General features: G+C 43.7%; 2 protein-coding genes across 7 annotated transcripts in view; one reads left to right on the forward strand and one right to left on the reverse strand.

Moving 5' to 3' along the window:
* Positions 1-12,361, forward strand: part of ZNF410 (zinc finger protein 410) — a 50,835-nt gene extending 38,474 nt beyond the window's left edge. For 2 of the 6 annotated variants that reach the window (XM_043556574.1, XM_043556578.1), the window contains 5 exons: positions 128-217; positions 3,178-3,303; positions 4,042-4,182; positions 5,630-5,757; positions 11,559-12,361. In XM_043556574.1, coding sequence (XP_043412509.1) covers positions 128-217; positions 3,178-3,303; positions 4,042-4,182; positions 5,630-5,757; positions 11,559-11,597 — 524 coding nt within the window. In that variant the 3' untranslated portion in view covers positions 11,598-12,361. The other 4 variants (XR_006293433.1, XM_043556576.1, XM_043556577.1 and 1 more) reach the window with 4 other exon arrangements.
* FAM161B (FAM161 centrosomal protein B) lies at positions 12,259-25,124 on the reverse strand. Its single transcript, XM_043556567.1, has 9 exons — positions 24,928-25,124; positions 22,468-22,790; positions 20,874-21,424; positions 18,951-19,297; positions 18,517-18,644; positions 16,950-17,114; positions 16,645-16,744; positions 14,618-14,760; positions 12,259-13,867 (listed from the first exon to the last, which is right to left on the reverse strand). The coding sequence occupies exons 1-9, from the start codon at positions 24,979-24,981 to the stop codon at positions 13,729-13,731; spliced, it is 1,950 nt and encodes a 649-aa protein (XP_043412502.1). The 5' UTR covers positions 24,982-25,124; the 3' UTR covers positions 12,259-13,728.
* Between the last annotated feature and the right edge of the window lie 72 nt (positions 25,125-25,196).

Consider the following 25,196-nt stretch of genomic DNA (forward strand, 5'->3'; position numbering starts at 1 on the left):
ATTGAAATTATATAGCATGAATTCAAGAAATCAGAGCAAGTCATTGGAAACAGAGTAAGATTAATGGGAAAAGAGTAATAGTCAATTCATCAGAAGACTGAGTCTTTAACTTATTTTCTGTCTCTAGGAGAGAAGCCTTTCCTTTGTGAAGCCCAAGGATGTGGCCGTTCCTTTGCTGAGTATTCTAGCCTCCGAAAACATTTGGTGGTTCACTCAGGTACTAGAACTCTGGCCATTCATAGATTTCAGGGAAGGTGGAGAACCAAAAGTGTAAATGTGTGGGAGGGGGATGGTATAAAGAAATCTAGAGGGGGCGCCTGGGTTGCTCAGTCAATTAAGCTCTGACTCTTGATTTCAGCTCAGGTCATGATCTCATGGTTTCTGAGATCGAGCCTTGCTTCAGTCTTCATGTGCTGAGCACGTGGAGCCTGCTTGGGATTCTCTCCCTCTCTCTGTGTGTCCCTCCCCTGCTCCCACACATGCACACGTGCATGGCCACACTCAACAATAAATAAATAAACTTAAAAAAAAAAAAAGAAATCTAGAAAGTAACAAACTGTTCAACATAAAGTTCGCTTCTCCTCATGACAAAATTAAAAATCAAGGCTCTTAATGCTTGAATTCAAAGGGTTGTATAATCAAAGGGGAAAAAAACTGATTTTTCTTATTTTCAGCTTAGCCATTGACTGAATTGCTTTCTAATTCAGAGCTTTTCTGAGGAGATTTATTTGCAAATTTATTTGGCACTGTGCTGGGCGCTTTATAAATTATATCAGGTATGGACCATGGAGGTCATTCAAAGCCGAGACTTGCCAAGGCAGAAGTGAACTCAAAGTGGAGAGATTCTAGAACAGAATCAAGTAATTATTCAAATCGTTAGCCACAGGAAGTATAGGGAAGCCAGAACAGGAGGAGTGGAGAGAAGGAACTAGAAGTTGTTTACGATGAGGGCAGTGAAGCAGTTCAGTGGGAATGAGGGAGTTGGAAAGATGTAATCAATCAGAGACATGAATTTCAGAGCTGAGCTTGTAGGAACGGAGCAGTTTTTTATATGATGACAAGTTCTAAGCAGAGGTGGCAAATGATAACCTGTGGCTTAGATGTAGACTTCTACGTAGGTTTTGCTTGGCTTATAGAGTGTTTTTATTTTATTTTACTTAATTTTATTACATAAAATTATTTCAAACATACATAAGAGTAAATAAAGATGTCTTCTTATATAACAACAATACTGTTTAACAATTTCTTAGTTTTATCTCATACCCAATCCATGTTTAGTTTTTCTTCACTTTTTTCAAAAGTGTCTTTTAAAGTGGGTTTGTTTAAATCAGGATCCAACAAGGCTTAATTATTGTACTAAGGCTTCTCTAAATCCATCTGTACTCACTTTTTTTCTTTCATGTCATAGACTTACTGCATAATGGAGTTAGTTGGGTTTTATAGAATGTCCCATATTCTGGATTTGTTGGTTTGTTTCCTTTTATGTCATTTAACTTGTTCCCCTAGATTTCCTATAAAAGGAAGTAAGCCCTAAAAACCTCAAAGGTTCAAAGATTTAGCATAGATATGTTATAGATGGTCGTATGTGTTTCATTATTTATCACATCAGGAGGCACAAAGTGCTTGGTTACAGAATTCATCAGTAGGTTCAGGTGGTAACACCATGATATTCACACTGTAAATTTCCCCAGCAACATTTTGCTTTATGGTTTCATCTCTGAATGATGCCTGAATTGGTTATTTCATTAGGATATTAAAGTGGTAGGTTTCTAATTCTGTTATTTTGTTCACTTCGGCTGGAATTCTGTGTATAATAGGTCTCTTCTCTATGTAGTAGGGCTATTTGGTAATCTGTACAGGAATGGAGAATAAATATGTCATCTTTTTCTTTTAATTTCTTTTGATTATGAGTTTTCAAAATAAGAAATTGGTGCTCTTGTTTCTTCTAGTAGTGTCAGATAATTGCCTTTCTTTCTCATTAGTATTAGTTTGAATTCATGGGTTTCTGTATAGTCACTGTATGTCAATCCATTTTAGTTCTTTTTTAACAGCTTTTTTTTAAGACTTTATTTTTTTAATTTTTTTTTTTTTTTTTTTGTTATGGTAGGAAAGGCCTTTATTGTTGGCAACGGGAAATTAAAAGAGGAGGGGGACACGACAGCTCTGGCTCCAGGGGTGGCTCCCCAGACCTACTCTTTCGATGTCCTGGGAGAGCTTAAGACTTTATTTTTAAGTAATCTCTACACCCATCATGGGGCTTGAACTCACAATCCTGAGATCAAGAGTCTCACGCTCCACTGAGCTAGCCAGGTGCCCCATCAACAGCTTTTTTGATGTGTAATGCATGTACCTTGAAATTCATCCATTATAAGCATACAAATCAGTGATTTCTAGAAAATATATAGAATTATACAGTCATCACTACAATCCAGTTTTAGAACACTTCTGTCACACCAGAAGGTTTCTTTTTGCCCCCTCGTTGTCAGTTCTTGCTTCCGCCCCTAGATCCAGGCAACTACTGGTTAGCTTTATGTCTCTATAGATTTGCCATTTCTGGAAGTTTTCTGGCCATTTCACCTACTTTTGTCACAGGCTAGTCCCTTGTAGGCATGTGTTTCTGACCCTAGCTCTAAGTGTGATTGTCTGAGTAGGTGGAAGGCCGACTGAGAGTTTTGGACTTGAGGACACAGAGGGTAGTTCAGATCGCCATGTGGAAGAGCCATCGGTGTAAACACTGAAGACTGTGAGAGTGGTGGCAGGAAGTGGAATAAGGGGGTATTATGAATGCAGGGTTGGGATCCTTGAGGATGGTACGTGTTCTGGAGGTCCATGGAAGACTGTATCTGGAAGGGGAAGGAAGTATTCTACATGGCCGCCATGACCTGATACCAGAGGTTGTGAAGGCAGCAGTACAGTGGGTGTGGGAAGGATAGGGGCTGGGAGCAGTGAGCAGTGAGCGTGCTCACTGGTGAACTCTTCCTGCCTTCTCTGGTGTACTGAAAGTTTGGAGGCTGGGGGCCTCCGAGGCTGGGTGGAGAATGGGAGAAGGAAAAAGCCTCTTATATTTAGCTTAACATTCTCTGGGTTTCTCTGTCCTGGTCTTGAATCCATTCTCTTGCTGTCAGGAGTGTACCCTGTCTTTTTGGCTACCCTGTCTTAACCTGGTCTCTGTTTCAGGAGAGAAGCCCCATCAGTGTCAAGTATGTGGGAAGACCTTCTCTCAGAGTGGGAGTAGGAATGTGCACATGAGAAAGCATCATTTGCAGCTAGGAGCAGCTGGGAGTCAAGAGCAGGAGCAAACTGGTGAGAAGAGAGGGTGTAGTGGAGGGCTATATCTTCTGGTTTCAAAAAGCCAAATGACTGGCATGTCTGGTTGTTTGGAAATTTTCAGATTCTGTGTTGGGGAGAAAGACCTGGTCTCACTGGATTGACTAGTGGTTTCCAATGTAGCTGTACAATAAAATCTATAAGCTTTTAAAATGTACATATTTGTATTGCTTGTCCACTCTTCATTCCCAAATAAAACAATACAACCTGATAAATGAGATTATTTGGGAATAAGATCCCAGAATCTGTAGTTTTTAAGCTTCCCTAGTGAGTTTAGTGGTAACTCGTGCTGATCCATGAACCAGCATTTGAGTATTACTGTGATAAAGATTTCTATAAGACAAGGTTTTAAACATTTTTTATGTATCAGTCATGACTCCCTTTTTACCCTAACTTAAATTTGATAACTCATTTTTATTATTTTTTTCCACGTGTTATTTTAATCAATTATTTTATTCCAAATACTCCTTTCCAAGGACACATCCATCCCATTTCATACCTTAATTCTCCACCTGCTGATCACAGGCAAGGATATTTATCTATGAGGCTCCACCCTTCCCTTCTAGGTTTACTCTTGCTCCCAAAACTAGGTAGCATCCAAGATACAGGTTGGCTTCCACTTCCGAAAGAAAAAGTCAGCTTCCCATGAAGGGAAATGGGGACCAGGCACAGCCTTGACCGCTGCATGTCTCTTACATCCTATTCTCTGTGCAGCTGAGCCATTAATGGGCAGTAGTTTGCTTGAAGAGGCTTCAGTAACCAGTAAAAACCTGGTGCCTATGAATTCCCAGCCCAGCCTTGGTGGAGAGTCCTTGAACCTACCAAATACCAATTCTATCCTAGGAGTTGATGATGGTAAGACTTTCAACTCTCCTTTATTTGGGGAAAATGGGCTGCAACTAGGGACTAAGGAATGGGGTTGTCTCCAAAATGGAGGTTTTAATTAATTTCATTTCTTGTGAGTAGCTGTGGTATGATTGAGTAGCATTTGTATTCTTTGTCTCTGGGATGGATAAGTGAATCTGTTAAAAAAAAAAAATTTCTTTTTCGTTGAACAGATGACGTAACAAAAGAGTAACAAAAAATTTTAAGAAGAAAATTATCCATAATCCTAGCATCCTAGCCCAACTATTTCTATCTTTCCTATTGCAGTTTTGGAAGAACTTAACTTTTAAAACATTTAAACAGAACATAACCAGGTTTTACAGAGGAGATATAAAGCAATTTCTCCATACCTTCAAAAGCCATATCTTCTGGAGAAAAGAAAGGGCTCTCTAGGAAACAGTTGCTCCTCTCTGGTATAGAAATTTCACCCAAGTTACACAGGCCAGGCCCTCTTCTCTGAAAAACTTAACAGGTGAGGTCAGCATGCATTTATTCAGTGCCTACTGTGTGCCTGGCACCATGGGAAAGATAAAAGTAGAAAGCAGGGACCTTAAAATGTAGTTGAGAAGTCAAAATTTACATACGGGAGACAACAGTGAACAGAAAATAGTATATAAGCAAATGTTACATTGCACGGTGCAGTCTGGAAGAGCAGTAGGTATTGAAAGCCCCCCTGGAAGAAACTTTTAATTTTTTAGGGGGCTAAGTAGTTTATGTATAAACTGTTTCCAGAAGATTTTTCTGGTGATCTCACTTGATAAAGTCTGAGATCCTGTGTTTTAGTTACTCCTCATATCCCATTCAGTTTTGTGTATAGGTGACCATGTTTGTGTAACTTCTGTGTGGAGTCTACATGGGCCAGAGTGTGCTTCCACAACAAGGCTCCTTGGTTTCGTAAATGATACTAGTGGATAACCAAAGTGTAAGACACAGAAAATGCATGGAACTACTTTGCCATTCTTAAGGAAGAAAGTCTCAAGGGAGGAAGGGACACTGAGTACAGGAACTTTGAAGCCAGACCTAAGTTCTTGACTTGCTCATATTATGCTGTTTCTATCATTGGTGGCTGCTTTAAGGGTTGGCTCTGGTCTCCTGATTTGCCTGCATAAGCAGATTTTGCCCTGTTTCAATGCACGGTTAATCCAGTTAACAGTGCTAAAGCTATATTACTTTAAATTGGTATATTACAAAATGGTCAACTCTTACATCAGGATTTCTTGCCTTTCCTTCCCATCCCCCTTTTGTCGTACTTTCTAAATTCACTGGTAATGATTATCAGACAGGAATTAATTTGGAAAACATATAGGAATATGGGTTTTTCAGGGAACAGTTTTTTAGTGTTCTTAATGAGGCTTGATAATGCAGGTAGGTATAACTGTGGATTCACTTTTCATTGAGACATTTTCTGCTGTTTCAGAGGTGCTTGCTGAAGGATCCCCACGTCCCCTGTCTTCAGTGCCTGATGTGACACATCACTTGGTGACCATGCAGTCAGGGAGGCAGTCATATGAGGTTTCTGTCTTAACTGCCGTAAATCCACAGGAGGTAAATTTATCGCTTGCCCTTACTTTGTTTCTGTAGAGACTAATGTGGACAGTGGTTAGAGATCTAGTTTAGAAAATCTGAAACTGACTCCAGTTTCCCTTTCCTGGAAACTTTGACTAGAAGATCTTCCTTTAAGCTAAGCATGAGACCAGATTTGAAAGAAACTTGATTGTTAGGGTCTCCTGGATTGGGAGATTGGTCACTCACGGCTGGGTCTCTCAGCTTTAATTTCCTTTGTATACATACCTTACTGAATGATATCTGCTCCTACTGTTCTCTGCCTGTGACATAAGGATATTGCTTTTATTTTATAAGGAAAATAATATCCTGGGACAAAGTGGTCCTTGAGCAAAAAGAGTAGTGACAAAATCATTGAAAGTAATCATTGTTCATTTTGTACCAGGCTGAACCAACTGGACATACAGGACATGTTCACTTGCTTGTGGAATGAGAACCATTATCTAAAGCAGGGAAAGTTTTAAGTTTATTCTAAGCACTCCCATCTTTATGGTCTTGGCTCCAATCCAGAAAACAGAATGAAAACTTGTCAGGCTTCTAGAATCTTAGGATATTTTATTGGTCTTTTGTCTTGGGAGTAAATGACTTCATCATGAGCTCATTTCATATGTATAAACTTTTGCCAAAACCTGGGTATCCCGGATACCTTCGTATTACAGTATCTCTTACAGTGCTGTCCCATCTTTTCCCCCTGTCCTTTCATTATAACCTGATACCACAACTGTTGCCATATTCAAATGACTGCATCCTATATTGAATATTCTTAATTATTCTATAAGCTTCCTGGGGATCCTCAGGATCACAGGGCTTTGGCCATGCATGTTCATGTTTTTGCCAGGATCTTTCCTTGTATGTCATCATTATGACCCATTGTCTGAGTCTTGCTTGTATTATATTGAAAGTTTTTTTGCTATTGGTATCATTGGTTTTTCCTAATCCACTTTCTCCTGGCTACTGCTTTGGAACATGTCTCACCTATGAAGACTTCCTTTGTTATTTCCCCTCTTCATTTATGTGTTTTAAAATTTTTGTTATAGGAGTTTTCATAAAGTACAGTGAGAGAGAGTATAGTACTCATGTACCTATCACCCAACTTCAACAGTTAGCTTTCTACTGTTCTTATTTTCTCTCTTCCTACCTACAATTTGTTGCTGCTGTTCTGTCTGTGCTGGAGTATTTAAAAAATTTTTTAACATTTATTTATTTATTTTTGAGAGACAGAGCACGAGTTGGGGAGGGGAAGAGAGAGAGGGAAACAAAGAATCCGAAGCAGGCTCCAGGCTCTCTGCTGTCAGCGCAGACCCCAGTGCAGGGCTCGAACCCATGAACCCTAAGATCATGGCCTGAGATGAAATTGGACTCCTAACTGAGCCACCCAGGCACCCCTGTGCTGGATGGAGTATTTAAAAGCAAATCACAGACATACCATTTCATTTGTAGGTATTTCAGGATATACCTCTAACAGATAAGTTTTTTGGGGGCGCCTGGGTGGCTCAGTTGGTTGGCATCCGACTTCGGTTCAGGTCATGATCTCATGGTCCATGAGTTCGAGCCATGCATGGGGCTCTGTGCTGTCAGTGCAGAGCCTGGAGCCTGCTTCAGATGCTGTGTCTCCCCCTCTCTCTGCCCCTCCCCCTCTCATGCTCTGTCTCTCTCTGTCAAAAATAAATATTAAAAAAAATTTAAAAAACAAACATGTTTTTTTCATAGCTGTCTTTATCACACCCAATAAAATTAACGATTTATTGATATCCTCAAACAGTAAGTCTGTATTCCTTTTTTTTCTCAAAATGTCTTTTATTTATTTTTTTTTTTAATTTTTTTTTCAACGTTTTTATTTATTTTTGGGACAGAGAGAGACAGAGCATGAACGGGGGAGGGGCAGAGAGAGAGGGAGACACAGAATCGGAAACAGGCTCCAGGCTCCGAGCCATCTGCCCAGAGCCTGACGCGGGGCTCGAACTCACGGACCGCGAGATAGTGACCTGGCTGAAGTCGGACGCTTAACCGACTGCGCCACCCAGGCGCCCCTCTCAAAATGTCTTTTAATGGTTGGTTGGTTTGAATTAGGATTCAGACAAGCCCCATTCATTGCATTTGGTTAATAATTCTCTTAATTCTCTTTATCTCTAATAGTCTCCCCCTCTTCCCCCCTGTCTTTTTTTTCCAGAATGGCTGTTTAAGGAATTGGGTTATTTGTCCTATACAATTTCCTACATTCTGGTTTTGGCTGATTGACTCCTTTTGCTGTTTAATATATTTCTCTATCCAGAGATTTTCTAAAAACTGGTAGTTAGGAGCTTAGATTCATGTTTTTTTCCCCCTTCCTTGGCAAGAATATTTTATAGGTGGTACTCTTGCTTTCTGTTACAGTTCACAGGAGACATATGGTATTCAGTTGTCCTCTTACTAAGCTTAATGATTGACCAATGGGTTACATAAAAATTTTGGTAAACATTACTGATCATGGCCTAGATCAGTTTGTTTGTTTTTTTTTTTTTAGGCTTGCAAAATGGTGATATCCTAATTCCCTTTTTCTTTCTGCTTTTATGAACTGTGATTCTTCTGTCAGAGAAAAGCTTTCACCAACTACTGGATCGCTCTGCAATAGTTCAGAAAAATTATTTCTTTTTTACCTACTAGAAATTGTCATTCTGACAAGCCAGTCCCCAACACTCAGCCTTTTCCTTTTTTATATTTGAAACCTTGGAGCTTTTCTCTCCTGTATTGCTAAATACCTTTTTCAATGAATCATTCCAAGTTTCCTCAAATAAATACCAGATGTATAAAAACTTAGTCAAGGGGAGCCTGGGTGACTCAATTGGTTGAGCGTCTGACTCTTGATTTCGGCTCAGGTCACGATCCCAGGGTTGTGGGATCAAGCCCCATATTGGGCTCACGTTGCACTCAAGTTGGGCTCCACGCTGAGTGTGGAGCCTGCTTAAGATTCTCTCTCTCTTCCCCAGTCCCCTCTCCCCCACTCGGGCACTTTCTCACTCGCTCTTTCTGAAATAACAAAACAACAACAACAAAATGAACAGAAAACCTTAGTCAACAGGGTGCTATATACCTAATATGGCAAGGCCCTCTGCTGGGTACTAGTTATACAATAGTAAACAAAGTACAATCGTTGCCTTTTATAACTGTGCAAATGGTGCCCCTGGAGTTGTACTGTACAGAGAGCATGGGAAGGGTGACAGATCAATAAACTGGCAATTTTTATATGGTGTAGTAAGTGCTAGCCTTGGGGGAAGTCAGGGAATGAATTCTAGGTTTGAGACCTGAGGAATGAATAGCAGTTATCTTGATGGATAAGTGGGAGGGATTGGAAGAAGATAACAGGCATAAAGGTAGCAAGCAGTGTGTACAAGGGTAGAAGGTGAGAGGGAACAGGGCACACAACTGTGGAATCAAAAGGGTTGAGTAGGATGGGATGTGGAATGGAGAGATGGGCTGGAATGAAAAGTGAAAGCAGGAAAGTTATGCCAGTTTCTCTCTTGAAGGGCCTTAAAGGACATGATTTTATCCCAGGGGCAGTGGGGGGCCACTGCATGGTTTTAAGGCAGGTATGACATGGTCAGATTTGTGTATGAAAAAGTCCAGCAATAGCACATTTTTTCCCCTTGGGCCTAGGCACATGGGTCTTGGAATTGGCTTCATTGTGTCCTTGTCTAGGTGATGCTCACTCATAGTCTCAGGCAGACCCAGTAACACAGATCACCTATAAAAAAAACCAAAAAACTTGGCCTTCCCTCCAGGAGGACACTGAGGGTCTGCAGGCCCTAAATACCCAGTTTCATGGTGGAAACCCCAAACTCTTAATAGGAAAATATTAACACAAAGGGGAAAGTGCTGCCCTTAGTGAGGCTGAAAGTCCTAGATTATCACTTTTCCCTCACGGGTCCTCGGGTCCTGTGTATTTACAAACACACCCTCTGTCTGAGCCTCACTTCTTTTGTTTCCTTCACTGTTACCTCTATTATTTCTCCTCTTACCACAGGCATTTCCACTGCTCTTCCTCTCCTTTTCCTTATCGAGACAGGCTTATCACGTCATCTGATACCTTCATTTTTAAAAGCTACAAGGCCCTCAAGCCTCCAGGTTTAGTTCTCTTCCTCATCCAAGGTCCTGGTACTAACTGACCTTCCTCCAGTGAGTGAGGAATGTTGAGTCCTTAGAGATTCTCAGATAAAAGGCTATTTGCAGTCCTTAAAACAACAATGCTTATTTCAAATTTTTGGAGATAATCACACGTTGTAGATCAGACCTGTAAGAATCTACTTGTGCACTTCTACTTGGACCCCTGTAAATAGGCTCTAAAAGTAAAAACGTAACAAGAATATCAGAATAACCAAAGCAATTATCAGAAATTATCATGGGAGGGGTGCCTGGCTGGCTCAGTTGGTAGAGCATGTCACTCTTGATGTCGGGGTGGTGAGTTCAAGCCCCGTGTTGGGCATGGAGATTACTTAAAAATAATTAAGTAATTTTTTAGCACTACTTAAAATTTTAAGCACTACTTAAAAAAAAAAAAACAACTCTTCTTAAAAAATAAAAGAAATTATGGGAATTATATCAAAACTACACCTTATTCAAATGGTTCAGATTGAACAATTTTTATTTGCCCTCGGTGTTACCCAGCCTTCTGCAAATCAGATAGAGGACTTATTGTGCAGGCCCAATTGGGACCCCAGGGCTTTGGGACCTCTGCTGACTAAAAGGCATCTCAAGTGGGGTTCTATAGCCACACTGAGCTCATATTCTCGAATGCAGGAACCAGTATAAATGATTGCCACCCAGCCTTCAATAAATCAGAATGTCTTCCAAAAAAGAAGAAACAAATTACAAATTCTTTAAGATTTCTCATCAAGTGTCATTGCTAATTTGAGTGCCAATATCTGGATCTTGACCTGGATTTAAAAGACACCATTCTTACATCCTAACAACACAGCATCAAATGAAATTTGTGGTTTAAGTTTTTACATTTTTCTTTAAATTTTGTTTAAATTTCTTTAAATTCCATATTATTAAATTCTACTGTATAAATTACCTTTACCCAAATTGAGATCACCAAGTAAATCTATCCCCAGCTCAAGAATTTATCTGGTTATATTTTTACTAAGCCATTTTTATTCTGAATTTCACTGTGTTATTCCCATCTCATTTTCATAACAAAATGGAACTCCGTTTCATCAATTGTACAGAACACTTTCAACAGAAAGCCTTGAGTGTAGGGTAGAAAGTCTGTTTTGGCTGCCACCCTCTTGGAGTCTCAGGCTTTCTCCCTTCATCATAGGGAAGGCATTCTTTTGGACCCTGGGAATCCCTGGATTCCTTACGAGTGGGAACTCATATAGAACTCACTGGGGTAGCCTCCCATTCCTCTTACTTCTGCTTGAGCTTTCAGCCTGTACTTGGACTAACGCTGCCTGACAGGAGATTTGGGATTCCACCATTTCCGATATATCTGTTAAGTTCGGCATGCCTCCATCACTGACTAGTGAGTACATGACTACACAAACAATAGTTTGGCTTAGGGACTCGGGATACCTTATTGTCATAGTGAAAATGCCAGCATTATGAAGAGGCCAAAATGCTGTCCCAAGGCCAGGATATGAAAGAGATCTATCAGTCTACGTATGTCTCTTGCTTTGGAACTAGATACCCTTGACTTACCCCTGTAGTGCATTCCCCGCTCCCACTTAAACCTTTTCCTTAGTATGAATTATTTTTCCTATTATTCAGTGGTAGCCTATTCCAGATTTGGTTTTAATCTTTTACAGTTACTAAACCAAGGAGATTTAACTGAAAGACGGACATGAGCATGGGTGTCAACTCCTGGAAGAGCAGCCCTGTCTGATCCCAGAGTGCACACAGTGGGAACAGGATGCTTATGGCTCACGATCTGCCAGAACCAAAATGAATCTGTGAAAGACAGGACCCCGCTTTGGCCTCTGTTCATCTTTCCTGACATAGAAGATGAATGTAGGAGAGCTTCTCTTCAAACTACATCTGATCCAGACAAGGAAGAAAGCAGTGAATGTGGGCTGGGTAACTGTACCTACCTCTCTTCCCACTATAAAATTTTGGGATGGACTTCTCCCAAAAGTGAATTTGATTATGTGTTGGCTGAAGTTTCTTCAGTATGACTGTTGAGAAGGGGTTTTCCTTTGAAGAATTTTCATCCCAGACTCAGCTGTCTTTTCACATGGATAAACTAAGCCCTGCCACCAACCATAAAACTTCACCAAGAAGCTGAGCTTTCAAGATGCCTTGTTGCTTTGGAGAAGGGAGTGATGTCAATTCTGTTGTGGCATACTCCCTTTAGCAACCTGAGTAAGAGACTCTCTGCCACTGGGCTGCAAAAAAATAAATTACTTGAATCCCTACTTGGCCCAGGCTGAGGTACTATCTTGTCACATCCACCTCTACTTGGCCACTTTGCTTTCTTTGTTTATGGAATATACGATAGCATGTTAAAAGGGTTTTTTGGTTTTTTTGTTTGTTTGTTTGTTTTTAAAGTTAACTATCACATGATTCAGAGCTTCAGTTGTTTTCCCTTTAAATAAACAAGACAGCCCAGTAAGTTCTTTGGCTCCTTGTTTTGGACAAAATTTGTTTTCTCAGAGAGGAGATTAAGAAAATAGTTCCATTTTTCCCTTTAAGACAGGGCACCGATTTACCCTTTGGATTCCATACAGGTAAAACTGAGCCCAGGAGTCTTGGGGAACATGACATAAGCATCTTCATCTCTAACTAGCAAACCTAGATAGTAGTTATTGTAGTATTGCTCCGTCTTCACCAGAAAGGACCATGTCTGAGTCTGGAAAAATGGCAATAATATACTTTTGAATTTTCCAGAATGTTAAAACATGAGAAATTGGGGGCTTCTCGTAAGAATAGGCACTATTGCTATCATCCACAGCTACTGATAGAGAATAATTATCACTGGTGAGAAGAAAAGTATTTCAAAGACCGCTTACTAGTAGAAAATCATGGCTGTCAGAGAATTTTCACATTTATTGAAAATGAACCTCAGGCTTACACACATACCATGCACACAGTGACATATTTTAAGCAGATAACAGGAAAAATTAACTGCCGTTTTAAATTCAGTAGTTATAGTTCTTAAGTTGTTAATGATATGCATAATCACCCTTTGTTATGTAGATTGAGTTCATGTCAATATCTTGTATTCTTAAAATGCCAATTTTTATTTTCTGTAGCCCTTACTTTTATACTAGAACAGTGGTTCTTAACTGGGAACATTTTTGCCTGCCCACTGCCCCACATATGGCAATATCTAGGGACATTTTTGTCATAACTGGAGAGGGCATTACTGGCATCCAGTGAGTAGAAGCCAGGGATGCTGCTAACGTCCTACAATGTACAGGACGGCTCCTTCTCCCAACACCCAACACCGACGCACTCATCTGGCCCTAAATCAATAGTACTGAGGTTAAGAAACCATGTACTAGAAGTTGCAGACTTGTCTTCCTGCAAGTGTTTTGTTTTCCCACACAATATTTCTAAGTAATGTTTTAATTGGTTGCCAACAGGAAATTCCTGGCTTCTGTTTCAAAACTCAGTTGCTGATCTGGCAATTCTGGGCCTGGGTTCTAGCTATTAATAGTGTACCTTATACCCAGCCCATGTGATCCATTTGTTTCCTAACTGGCCCCTGTAGGCATTTGGGTGTGTGCTCCTTTTTTAAGTAGGAAGCCCAAGAAGCAAGAATGCTTAACTCCGCTCTGAATCCTCCACCCTGAGGCTTTTCACTTTGATCTGCTTAAACCATTCCCTGTTTGTTACCTGCTACTTTTTTTCTTGCTACTTTTCTTATCTTCATTCTCTAAGAGTAGCCATTGGCTCAAAAGCCAAGTTTTGCCTGCCTTGACTCAACCCCAAGTTAGTTACTTAATATTGAAAATCAGTAATTTTAAGTGTTACTGATTAAGCAAGTGATTTGAAATTATCTAGCAATTCATGAGACAGCTCCTCCAGTTCTTTTTTGGGGCTTGTAGGCTGTTGTAGAGATTCTTCTAAATCCTGCTGTGGATTTCTGGTGCCGAGTTTTGTAGTTTCATGGGTGCTACAGAATAAATTAAAGCATTATGAAATAAAATGTTTGTAATTAAAGCATTATGTAAGGCTTAAGGATGGTTTCAACATTTTCATTATTTTATATGGGGTGTAAAGGGAAATTTAAATTTCTAGGGGGAGAACTGGGGTAGGAATTAGGGGAGGAGCCATTAGGATTTAAGAAACAAAGTTGAGAATAATGGCAATAACTATGCTTTTCTTCTCCCTTTTGATATCAGTGGAGGGGTGGTGCTAATGAGTTACTTTTTAAAGAGTGCTAGATTTCAACAAGCCACCGTGATCGTGCTGGGGGGGAAGACAGGCTTTGCTTGTTTAGGATATTATACCTTTTATTATGCATCTTTAAAGGTTTTTACTTTCAATTACGCAAACAAAATAAAAAGTGTTAGAAAAGCAGTTTTATCATTTTATAGTAAGTAAAAATATATATGTTTGTCCCTCAAAAGTGAAGTAAAAATATTCTTGACTGATGGCCCTAGAACTAGAATTGGAAAAATGATCTGTTTCAAATCGAAGGAACCTAAACCTAATATACAATGGTTATATTTTATTAACAATAACAACTGCACTTATTCTCCCAATTTAAATATATTATCTGGAGATCTCTGGGTTAGTATTCTATAAATACAGGATTGTGATCTCAAAATATGTGTGGCTGTTCTAAAGGTCCCTCCTAGTGGCATTACTAGGGATCGTAATCTGAGAGCCACAGGGTGACAGGCGCACGTGAGATTATTACCTGGGACATTCAGGGACTTCTGACTGCTCCTTCCATTGTACAGCCCTGGTGCCCTCACCCTTGTTCCTCACAAAGTCTTCATCCAGCCCAGCCTGCTTCAGGGTGTCTCGATACCGTTGTTCTGCTTCTTTCCTAGCAAGGTCCTGTGGAATGGAAACAAATCTGCTGTAGCTGTCTTGTGAATTACAAGGTAATTCTAAATCACTTGCTTAATCCACATGCCTAAAATTGTCCCCTAACCCAATCCCCATTAGTGCTGGGCACAGATTTACATGAAAATTACTTAGAGCCTGTTTTCAAGCCTTAAAGTGCATTGGAACTACCTGAAGATCTTGTTATAATGTAGATTCTCATTTGGTAGGTCTTAGATAAGGTTCGAAACTCTGTGTCTAACACTCCCAGGAGATGCCAACTGTGAATTTGGGAGCCACACCTTTGCGAAGCAAGGATTTAGATTTTTGGACCACCAAGTAAGACTCAGATGAAAAAAATGGACTAAAAATGTTTTAAGATTTAAAAGCAACCACGAGCACCTGGGTAGCTCAGTCAGTTAAGCATCTGACTCTTGATTTTAGCTCCGGTCATGATCTCACAATATGTGAGCTCAAGCCCTGTGTAGGGCTCTCTGCCGGCAGTGCAAAGCCTGCTTGGAATTCTCTTTCTCTCCACCTCTCTCTGCCCCTCCCCCACGCTTTCTCAAAATAAACTTAAAAAAAAAAGCAATCAAGCCATCATCAGGAACACTAATATATAACAAATAGAAAATAAGCTGCACTAGTAACACTCTTAACAGGATAGATGGTCTGTATGTGGACCAGAAAAAGGTTATTTCTTTGTTTGTTTTAATTTAAATGTTTAGTAGCAAAATCATATAGAGCACTTTGTATTTTTCCTAGAGTGGTGAAAGATCTGTTGAGATCTGAGAGTGAGCTTTGCTGGAAAGAATTAACATAAAGAGGAAAGATCATTATGAGAGATTTTGAACAATGCAAGTTGCTAAGTAAATCCAGTCCAGACAGTCCAGCATGTGTGCAAGTGTGTGTGTGGTATGTATGGGGGTGGGGAGGGGTGGACTCAGGAAATGCCTAGATAACACACTGGCTGCAAGATGGAGATGATGTCCAGCAGTTGGAACCAGGTTACTAGGGAACTCCAACTTTTGTCTGAAACTAGAGAGAAGAGGGATCGACAGCCTGATACAGCCCAAAACTTCCAGGAATAGTGGCCTTTCTAAGGCTGTTCAGATAGCTCCAGAGGTCCCTTAAGGAGGAGATCTCAACCGGATCCAACTTCCCTAAAAGTCTAGAGAACATCTTAAAATGATTCTTCCATCCTGAAAGCTACTTAATCTGAAAAGGGCTTGCTGGGGTGCTTGTGAGCATCCCAACCTCTGGGGACCTATAACTGTGCCACAGCTCTAGAGGCTGGGGATGCCCAGGGCACCAGCACCGCAGGGGAAGGGATGATGTTAGTAAATTAAAGATATTCTCACTAACACAGCCAGACTGTTACTGTGTATGTGGCATCTAGCCCTCAGTCTAGTGAAAGCTAGACTGTAGCGAACACTCCCAGAAGTGAAACACTTCACAGATGCCTCTGGAGTCTAGTCTTGGGTGAAATCAGTCCAAGCAACATTCACCATTGCACCACTTCTTTGGGTGGAAATTGGTAACAGGCTCAATTTTGAATCTTTCTGATCCTCAAGGAAATGTTTAATACCCAGATATTAAACTTTCCCATCATTTCTTTTTTTTAAATGTTTATTTTTGAGAGAGAGAAAGATAGAGCATAAGTGATGGAGGGGCAGAGAGAGAGGGAGACACAGAATCCAAAGCAGGCTCCACTCCAGGCTGTGAGCTGTCAGCACCCAGCCTGACATGGGGCTCAAACTCAAGAACCATGAGATCATGCCCTGAGCCGAACTCAGAGGCTTAATTGACTGAGCCACCCAGGTGCCCCTCTGTTCCATCATTCCTAAAAGCACTTTCATCCAAGACTGAGAGAGAAGAATGATGGCTTAGTTTTACCTTGGTAACTTGTTCAAAGAGATAGGGCCTTGTTTGTATTCTCTTCTTCATTTCTTCCAATTCTTTCTTATACTCTTTTGCTCTTTTACGGTCATTGTTCCTGGAATTAACAAGATTTTTAGAATGAATTCTTTTTCCAACCCTTCATTCCAATTAAGCAGAGTAATTCCCAAAGACATTGTAAATTCCTAACTGCCTAGCAAAACTAAATCCTTGACTGTGTGCGATTACAGGAGCCTACTTTCAAGGGCAATGATCTGTTGGATCCCAAGACAGATACCCTTTGGCACATGGAGGACACTGACCGATTCTCTTTCAGCTTTGCTTTGAACACTTCCTCCAGGCTTTTATGAGGATCCATGGCTTTTGCACGCAAGGTCACAGATTTAGACATCGCTTGACACTTCTTTTTGTGCATCTCCAACCACTGAGTACTCTCATCTGTTTTGTCCTTTTTTTCAAGTGAACTTCTGAAGAAAGGAGGCAAAAAACACACAAGATGACCAACCTGAGTATATTAAAAGCACTCTTAGTAACCTCTGGAAAGTAAAATGGTGTTTTCTATGAGTGGGGTAATTTACCACACTGGCGCTTCAGAAAGAACAGGATTCTGAGATTGGCAAATGAAGCCTTCCCAGCACTATGGACACGGTGATTTTCTGCCCCAGGGGAAGTTCAATAATTGAACTGAAATACAATATCCTTACACTAAGGCTTCTGGCCTGTCTGGAAACAATACTAATAGTTGCCATTTGCTGAGCTACTCTACTCTGAACCAAGAGCAGAAAAGAATCAAGTGCTTTATATCAATTATCTTTTGTAATCTCCAGAACTGCCCCATGAGGTAAGAACTGTAAGCCCCTCTTTTTATAGGTGAGGAGAGCAAGCCTCGGAGAGGATAAGCCACTCACTCATAAGGCCTACCTTATTGGGACCTCAGGACACCGATGCATTTAGCCTTGATTTAGTAGCTCTGACTATGACATTTGAGGAAGAAGGGAGTATCTCTTGGATTTTAAATATATTTCTATAATCCCTGTTGTGGAGCCTAAAGAGCCAAGTTGGTTAGCCCCACAGGAAAGCACTAAGATGCTCGTCCTCTCCCAGCGCTAAACTGCTTGTTACACCACAACCTTTTGTGCTGACCTCAGCTCAGGGGTCTAGTGGAGGAACTCTTGCTGGGGCGCTGGCTCGTCGAGAACAACACCATGACAGAGGCCAGTTGAAGAATGAAAAAGTAAGGAGGCTCCTGCTTCCCAACCGACTGCTAGTTCGGTTGAACTAGCAGAATCTCAGAGAATCTCAAATCTGTGCAGTGGATGCCTTTTCTTTGTGACAGGGTCAGCCACCTGCCAACAGGTTTCTCTGAATTCCTATTCCTAATGGCTTCCTCTCTCATCTGTGGGTCTTCACTTATGTTGTTCTCTCTGGAACTTTCTTTCTTTCCAGCCTTTGGCTAATTCCTCATTCTTCAGACATCTATTAAAGAGAACCCTGCCCCAGGCTGCCCAGAGCCTCCCAGATCCCCTGTATTTCCCTGTCATTGCACTACTCACAAAGTAGTAGTTCTTTGATTTTCTGTATTTCATACTAGCTATTAAACTATGGGCTCCATAAGGTATCTCCAGCCTTAACATTGTGACTGGCACAGAGTAAGTCCCCCATGAATGATGGCCAACTGTTCTCCATCACTACATGTGGAGAGTTACCTGTATTCCTGTCCTGATCAGAGAACTCCCTTCTACCCATTTAGGTCTCTGTAGTAACAGGAGGGAGGCCCAGCAGCAGGATGGTTTCTAGCATTTGGGCCAGAATCCGAGCACTGACCACTGAACTTGGTCCTGGGCCAAGATCTCGAGCCTGACCACTCACCTGACTGCAGACTCCCTCCTCCTGGTGGCATCTGTGATGTGCACAGGGAGGGTGTTGGCAGAGAGAGAAGCAAGGCCACTCAGAGAACGACTCCTTGGCAGGGGTGTGGCTGGTGACTGTGGGGAGTCCTAGAAGAAACGAAGGCTGGTATTGGTGGGACAGCAACGTGTGATTAGTTTCTATTGTAAGGAGGATTCAGTTTCAGTGAAGGACTAGTCAGACCAGGAATCTTTTTTTTTCCCCTGGGATTAAGGAAAGAGTAATGAGTTCCCAAGTTTATTACCAGGCCAAGAGTTGGATATCAATCCAACAGCTGAGCCAGTGTTTTTAAAAAAACAAAAATGTCATGAGAAGTGCCGTATGTTGAGACCCGGCCCATTCCTGTATTTTGGGTCTCAGGCCAGGACCCTCCCGTAACTGCCCAGGGCTCTCACCCTCCTCTCTCCAGAGGTGGTGGTGTCACAGGGCCGCTGAGCGCGACGCAGGCTGCCGGTTCTCAGCAAGAAGGGCTTGTTGTGAGTCACCTCTCTGGTGTCCCTTCTCTTGGCAGCTCTTCTCTGGAAGGCCTTGTAAAGGCCCTCGTAGTCAGGGACGGCAGGATTCACACGAGGCTGGAATCCAAAGTCAGTCTGCAGAAACCCAAGCTTTTCCTTCTGGGTTCGGGTAGCTGTTCGAGGCTGGGGGTCAGCCCGGCTGCTGGAGGAGATGATAGGGGAGGAGGCCATCTGGAGCATGTCTAGGGCTCGCATCTGGATGCGAATTTTCCTGAAGAGCTCCGCTTCTGTGGAGAAAAGGTCAGGGTGGTGATGGGTGACAGGGGACCCCGCCTCATACCTAAAGGTTTGGAGAAGGTTCCCTCTAAAGCTCCAGTGCAGTATTGTGCTGGAGCCGATTGCCAGCTTTGCAGGATTTTGTGAACCAGTTGACATCATATGGGAAGCTCCACCTTGGCCAGAATAGGTGTATTTTTACCAGGGAAAGTGGCAAACACTACAAATCAGCTTGCTTCTTCTTTTCTGGAGAGAGCTCATTCCTAAATGTTGACCAGGACACCCTGCCATGTGCCAGCAGGCTGCAGAGGCAGCCACCATTTACGTTTACTGAGCGCTCTCTGCGGTTCCTCCTTCAGAGGCCAAGCCGGAGGGGTGAGCCGGTCTCCTTGGCTCAAGGAAGGCCCCCGCCATCCACCCAGAGGCCCAGGTTATTGCCCAAATCATTCCTGCCTGCCTTCTCTCATCAGTCCCCCGTCCTCCAGTCTCCTCCTCTTTAACCATGTTCCGGTCTGGCCTCTCTTTACCATCCCTGCTGCTAATTTCAGTCTCTCCGCTGAACTGGTGACATAGTGTCCTATAGATCACCATCCCTCCGGTCCTGTCCCTCTCCCTTAATCATCTCCACAGCATCAGAGTGATCTTTCCGAGCTGCAGATCTGATCCTGAGCCACCCTGTTTGAAACCCTTCAGTTGGCTCCCCAGTGCCCTTGGGATAAAGTCCAAGTTTCCTTCCCTTCCCCCAGGTCTGGCCCATGCCGGCCTCTCCCTCCCTGCTCCCTCTTCTCTGCCCTCCATCCTCCTCCCATCCCTTGAATGTGTTCAGCCTCCTCTTACCTCCACGCTGCTCGGATGCACTCTTCCTCTGTCTTCCCTGAATTAAACACACTGCTCATCCTTCAGGGTCAGCCTCAGTGCTCACTTTCCCTGGGGACCTTCCCTATCTGTCCCCACCGCCTCACCATGTCCTAAGTTAGGTCCCTCCGTTATGTGCTCTATATGACCCTGGAGGCTCCCACCTCTAATCCTTGCAAATGACTCTTCACATTAGTAATTTTTTGCCTGTTATCTGTCTTCCTTCCTCCCTTGTCCACAAACTCCATGTCTGTTTATTGAACACAGAGGAGTGCCTGGGGCTTGACACATTACTAAATGAGTAAAGCCTGAGTCCTTTCATCGAACCACATTTCTTGAAATGTGCAGGTCACCAGGATGGGGGGGGGGCAGGCGGTAGGAGCTTCCCTCAGGGGCAGCTGGTGGTAGCACCGGCCCAAGCTGGTCCCCGGATGCCTCCCTGGTTCTCTGTTCTTGTACCTGTGCTGCTGCAGATGCCTTCACACCCACTCTCTAAGAGAGAGGTCATCAGGGCAAACTTGGAGAAGGCTGCATGACCTCTCACTCTCCACTCTTTACAGGGCTCCCCCATGATACAGACGGACCCAACCGGCATGGAGCGTGGCCTTGAGGCCCGTCCGCCCGAACAATGAACTTATCCCCAAGCCAGGCTGACCCCCCGAGCCTAAGTCTCCACGGCACGTCTTGGTACTCCCCAGGTAGGAGGCAGCAGGGTGGGAACGATGTCTTTACCTTGGAGTTTGTCCCCGAGGGCTGGCTCCAGAATGGACTTGGGGATCCTTCTGGTGGCATTCTGCTTGGGGACGTTGGCCTTAGCTGTGGCAGCCAACTCCCTCTGTTTAGCAGCTTCTTTTCTCTGCTCCTCCTTCACGAGGAAGCTGAAGGGCTTCAGGGAAGAGAGGAGCCGTTCCTTCCTCTTCTGGATCCCTGCCTGCCTGCGGGCCTCATTGCGCTCCACGATCTCCTGGTAGAGGGGCAGGTAGACGTGTGCTGGCACAGGCTGTGCCCGGAACTGCCGCTGGCACTCGGCCTCCTCCTGGGCCTGCCTCTGGGCCTGCGTCCTCTCCTGCTCAAAGGAAGCAGGTGAGGCCAGCCACTGCGCCTTCTTCCGGGCCTCACGCAGTGTCATGCGGAACGGCCGCGGGACCGTGATGGTTGATGCCCAGGAGCTGATGCTTCTGTGCTGGGAGGGAGGCCTGGAGCCTGAAGGTGGCTGGGGCTGAACCTTGGGAGTGTCGGAGGGAAGGCTGCTCAGGGAGCTGCAGCACCGTGGGGAGCTGCACCTGGGGGGAGAAAGCAGCTGTGCGGAGGCCAGGCCAGGCTGGAGGCCCTTTCCTCCTCCTGCTCCTTCCCACACCTCCCTCCCAGAAGACGGCAGTTAGATCCGGAGCCTCACACAGCCCCGCAGGCGTCTGGGCCTGTGCCTCGCTCCTTCCCTCAGGCCATCTAGCAGCCCTAGTTGGAAGTCTTTCCTCAGAACTGATTCAAGATTTGCCACTTCGCATTCTAATATTTTCCTTTAAAGATTTAATTTTTTAATGTCTAAAAAAATGTTTATGTATTTTGAGAGAGAGAGAAGAGTCTGTGAGTGGGGGAGGGGCACAGAGAGAGGGTGAGAGAGAATCCCAAGCAGGCTCCGCACTGTCAGCCCAGAGCCTGACTCCGGGTTCAGTCTCACGAACCGTGAGATCACGACCTGAGCCGAAATCAAGAGTTGAATGTTTAACCGACTGAGCCACCCAGGTGCCCCTTAAAGATTTTCTTTTTAAGTAATCTCTACACCCAATGTGGGGCTCGAACTCATAACCGTAAGATCAAGAGTCTCACGTTCCACCGGTTGCCCTGCATTCCATTATCTTCATATGGGGGAGAGAACAGTGCAATGGTGCAGAGCAAGGCTTTGGAGTCAGACCCAGGTTCAAATCTTGCTTCAAACAATTACCGGCTGTGTGACCTTTGGCAGGGTTTGCTTGGCACCTCAATTTCCTCATCTGGAGAATGGCAAAAATAATAGCTACTTACAGGGTTAGTGGGAGGAGAAAATAAGATACGGTGTAGGCGCATATAACAGGGCTGGGCCAAGGTAAACGTACCTTGTTGCCATTCTCAGGGAGGTAGTGACAAAGGCATCCCTTTAATCAATTCGAGTGCTTCCAATGACTAAGGGTTATCCAAAGTGATTTAGGACTGCTGGGTAGGAATCAGAACGTGTTTGGCTCCGAAGGCCTGATTCTGAGCTGGAGCCTCGGTAAGGGACAACTTTGCTGAGGAAGCGGATGAGGCCCAGAGTCATGAAGCAGCTGTTGAACTGCAGGGCCTTCCTTACCTCGGAGACACAGGGTACTGGGCCTCGGGCTTCCCCCTGCCTTTGTCTTGGACGATACTCTCCAGGTCCTCATCGTCTTCAGAGAAGTCCTCGCCACTGTCTGGGTTGTTCTGATAAAGGGATTCCAACAGGCACCACCTGCCTTTCGGCTTTAGTACCTGCAGGGTCTTATAAAAGCTCCCAGTGGAGTCCGAAGAATCAGAAACCGTCTCCTCCTCCGGGCTGAGGAAGTCATCGAGTGTGCCAGCCCTGGGCAAAACCAGCCCATCCCCAGACAGCTCTTCTTCCGTCTCTGTGTCTGGGGAGGATTTGGGGGGAAATATCTAAAATGAAACAGAAAAGACGGTGGGTCAACTATAATTTCAAATTTTCTCAAAGCCTAACTGTTGATTTCACTTTGAATAGGTCTCTGTATATTAGCGACTGGGAAGGAACGAAGAAGAATCAGATGCATTCCTTGCTTTAAAGACATTTCACAAATTGGTATGTGGGCATATGCTTGGTTGAAGGGAAGCAGACGGCTAACGTTGGTTCCCTACTTCATGTGCAGTGAGCATCTGCAGAGTACTTACTCTGTATCATGCATTCTGCCCCCGGCACTCCAGGAATCCTACCCGTGACCTTGGCCACACTCTGGGCCTTGCCCTATTGGGGTTTCACCTACTTTTTTCCAGTCTTCTTTTTCCTGCTTCCTTTGTCTACACCTCTGTTTTCCTAATAGTCTACCTAATATCCCACCTGTTACTAGGAATGCGTAATCAACAGGACAGACAATGTGGTCTAGCTGAAAGAACAATGTCGTAGAAAGTGGAAACCCAACTGGGTTTAAGTACTCCATTCACTTAGAAAATAGTTTTTGGGTGTCTTATGTGCACGGAGCATTAGGCTGAGAACGAGTCAAGCACATGAAGCTTACATTCTAATGAGAGGGAGAGAGACAAGTATATGATAATAAATTCAATAAGAGCCATAAATTGTGACATTACACAGTGATGAAGTGGCTTTAGGAAGCTTTTCTGTTGATAAAATCCCATCACAAATGCCACTAGGAATGTATCTATAGTCAGAGTTAGGCTTATTAATTTATTGGAAAAATTACACCAGGAAAAATTACAGGGAACTTGTGTGGGGGCGGGGGGAGGAGTGGGGACTTTCAGTAAGAGGGTGGGAGAGGGGCTTTTTCTAGGGTTGGCTTCTCTTGAATGATTCTGAGGAAGAGTGGATCCCTCTGGATCCATTCTGGATGGATGCTGTCATGAAGAGGGCACACTTTGGTAAGTGGGTGATAGCAATTTTTATTGAAAAGGTAACTAGAACAAGGTGGAGCTGGGTAATTGGTAGTTAAGCATCATCATTTAGAAGGGGGTGTTGGTCTCTTTGTAGGCACACTGTGGCCCTTTCAGAAACACTGTTTTCTGCTAATCTGGCTGCTGGCCTCATTACAGTCTGAACTGGACTTTCTCAGTCCTGGGCTGATCTTTACTTTCTCGCTGTGGAGGAGTTTTGGACTGACATCTGATTGATGAGAGGGAGCCAGCCTCGCTAAGATCTGGGGTAAGAGGGTTTTGAGTTCTAAGGAACAGCAAATGCAAAATCAGGGACCTGAGGCAGGAACAAACTTGACCCTTGGAGAGTTAGAAAGAGGGCCAGTGTGACTGGAGGACAGTGGTATTCTCGAGATACCCTTAGAGAGGCTGGTGTGGGGCCAGGATTGGACTGTATACAATGACTAGTTGCATCTAGGAAATCAGTGAGGCGTAGGCTGCTGCAGGCCTCCAGGTGATATTGGTGATGGTTTTCCTGGGTTCTCCAAGGTCCAGCTCTAATAGTGAAAAGAACACTAGATTCTGAGTCAAAGGTGTGTATGTGCTCCAGCCCTTGCTGTGCTACTGAGGAGCATGTGATCTTAGGGAAAAATTTTTAAAACGACTTTATTGAGACACCGTACAGTTCACACAACTCACTTACTGAAAGAGTACAACTCAGTGAGTTTTAGTACAGAGTTGTGCAACCGTCACAATTTTAGAGCATTTTAATCACCCCCCCCCCCCAAAGAAAGCCCATACTGTTTAGCGGTCATTCCCTATTTTCCCTAGTCCTTTCGACCCTTCCTTCCCAGCCTGCCCTAAGCAACCACCAATCTACTTTCTGTATGGATTCTTCTGTGCCTCAGTTTTCTTTTCTACCAAATGGAGACAACAATAGTACTATTAGTCTTAGGGTAGTTGACAGGATAAGCGAAAACCGAGGGCCACTGCTGTGGGTCTATGAAGGGCCTAACATAACGCTCAACCCGTTAGAGAGTCCCTTGCGGGTCCCCAAACGCTGCTGATTTTAATCCCACACCTCTCCGCGACACGCCCCTGACTCTGTCTCCAAGGCAATGACAAACAGTTTCCTCTCTTTAGAGACTCCTTTCCGGGCGCAGACCGAATTCCTCTCCTTCTCTTTCTCTCTCACCTGCCGGCTCCACTGAGCGCCGCCGGAGGCTCCCGCAGGCCTCCCGACGGTCATCTTCTCCGCGGGGCAGAAAAAGAAGCGGCGGTGACAGCGGCGTGCTACGCTTTGGCTGCGGTGGCTGCACTAGCTACGCGATCAGATCTCTGATTGGCTCCCAGGCGGATGCCTGAACCAGTCCCCCTTCCCAGGGAGCCTCTAATTCTTCCCGCCCAAGTTGGCAAGGATCCTTTTCTGATTGGCCCACTCTTTGCGCATTCTATATCCGGTTC

The sequence above is a fragment of the Prionailurus bengalensis genome, chromosome B3 (genome assembly GCF_016509475.1).
Source record: "Prionailurus bengalensis isolate Pbe53 chromosome B3, Fcat_Pben_1.1_paternal_pri, whole genome shotgun sequence".
NCBI lineage: Eukaryota > Metazoa > Chordata > Mammalia > Carnivora > Felidae > Prionailurus > Prionailurus bengalensis.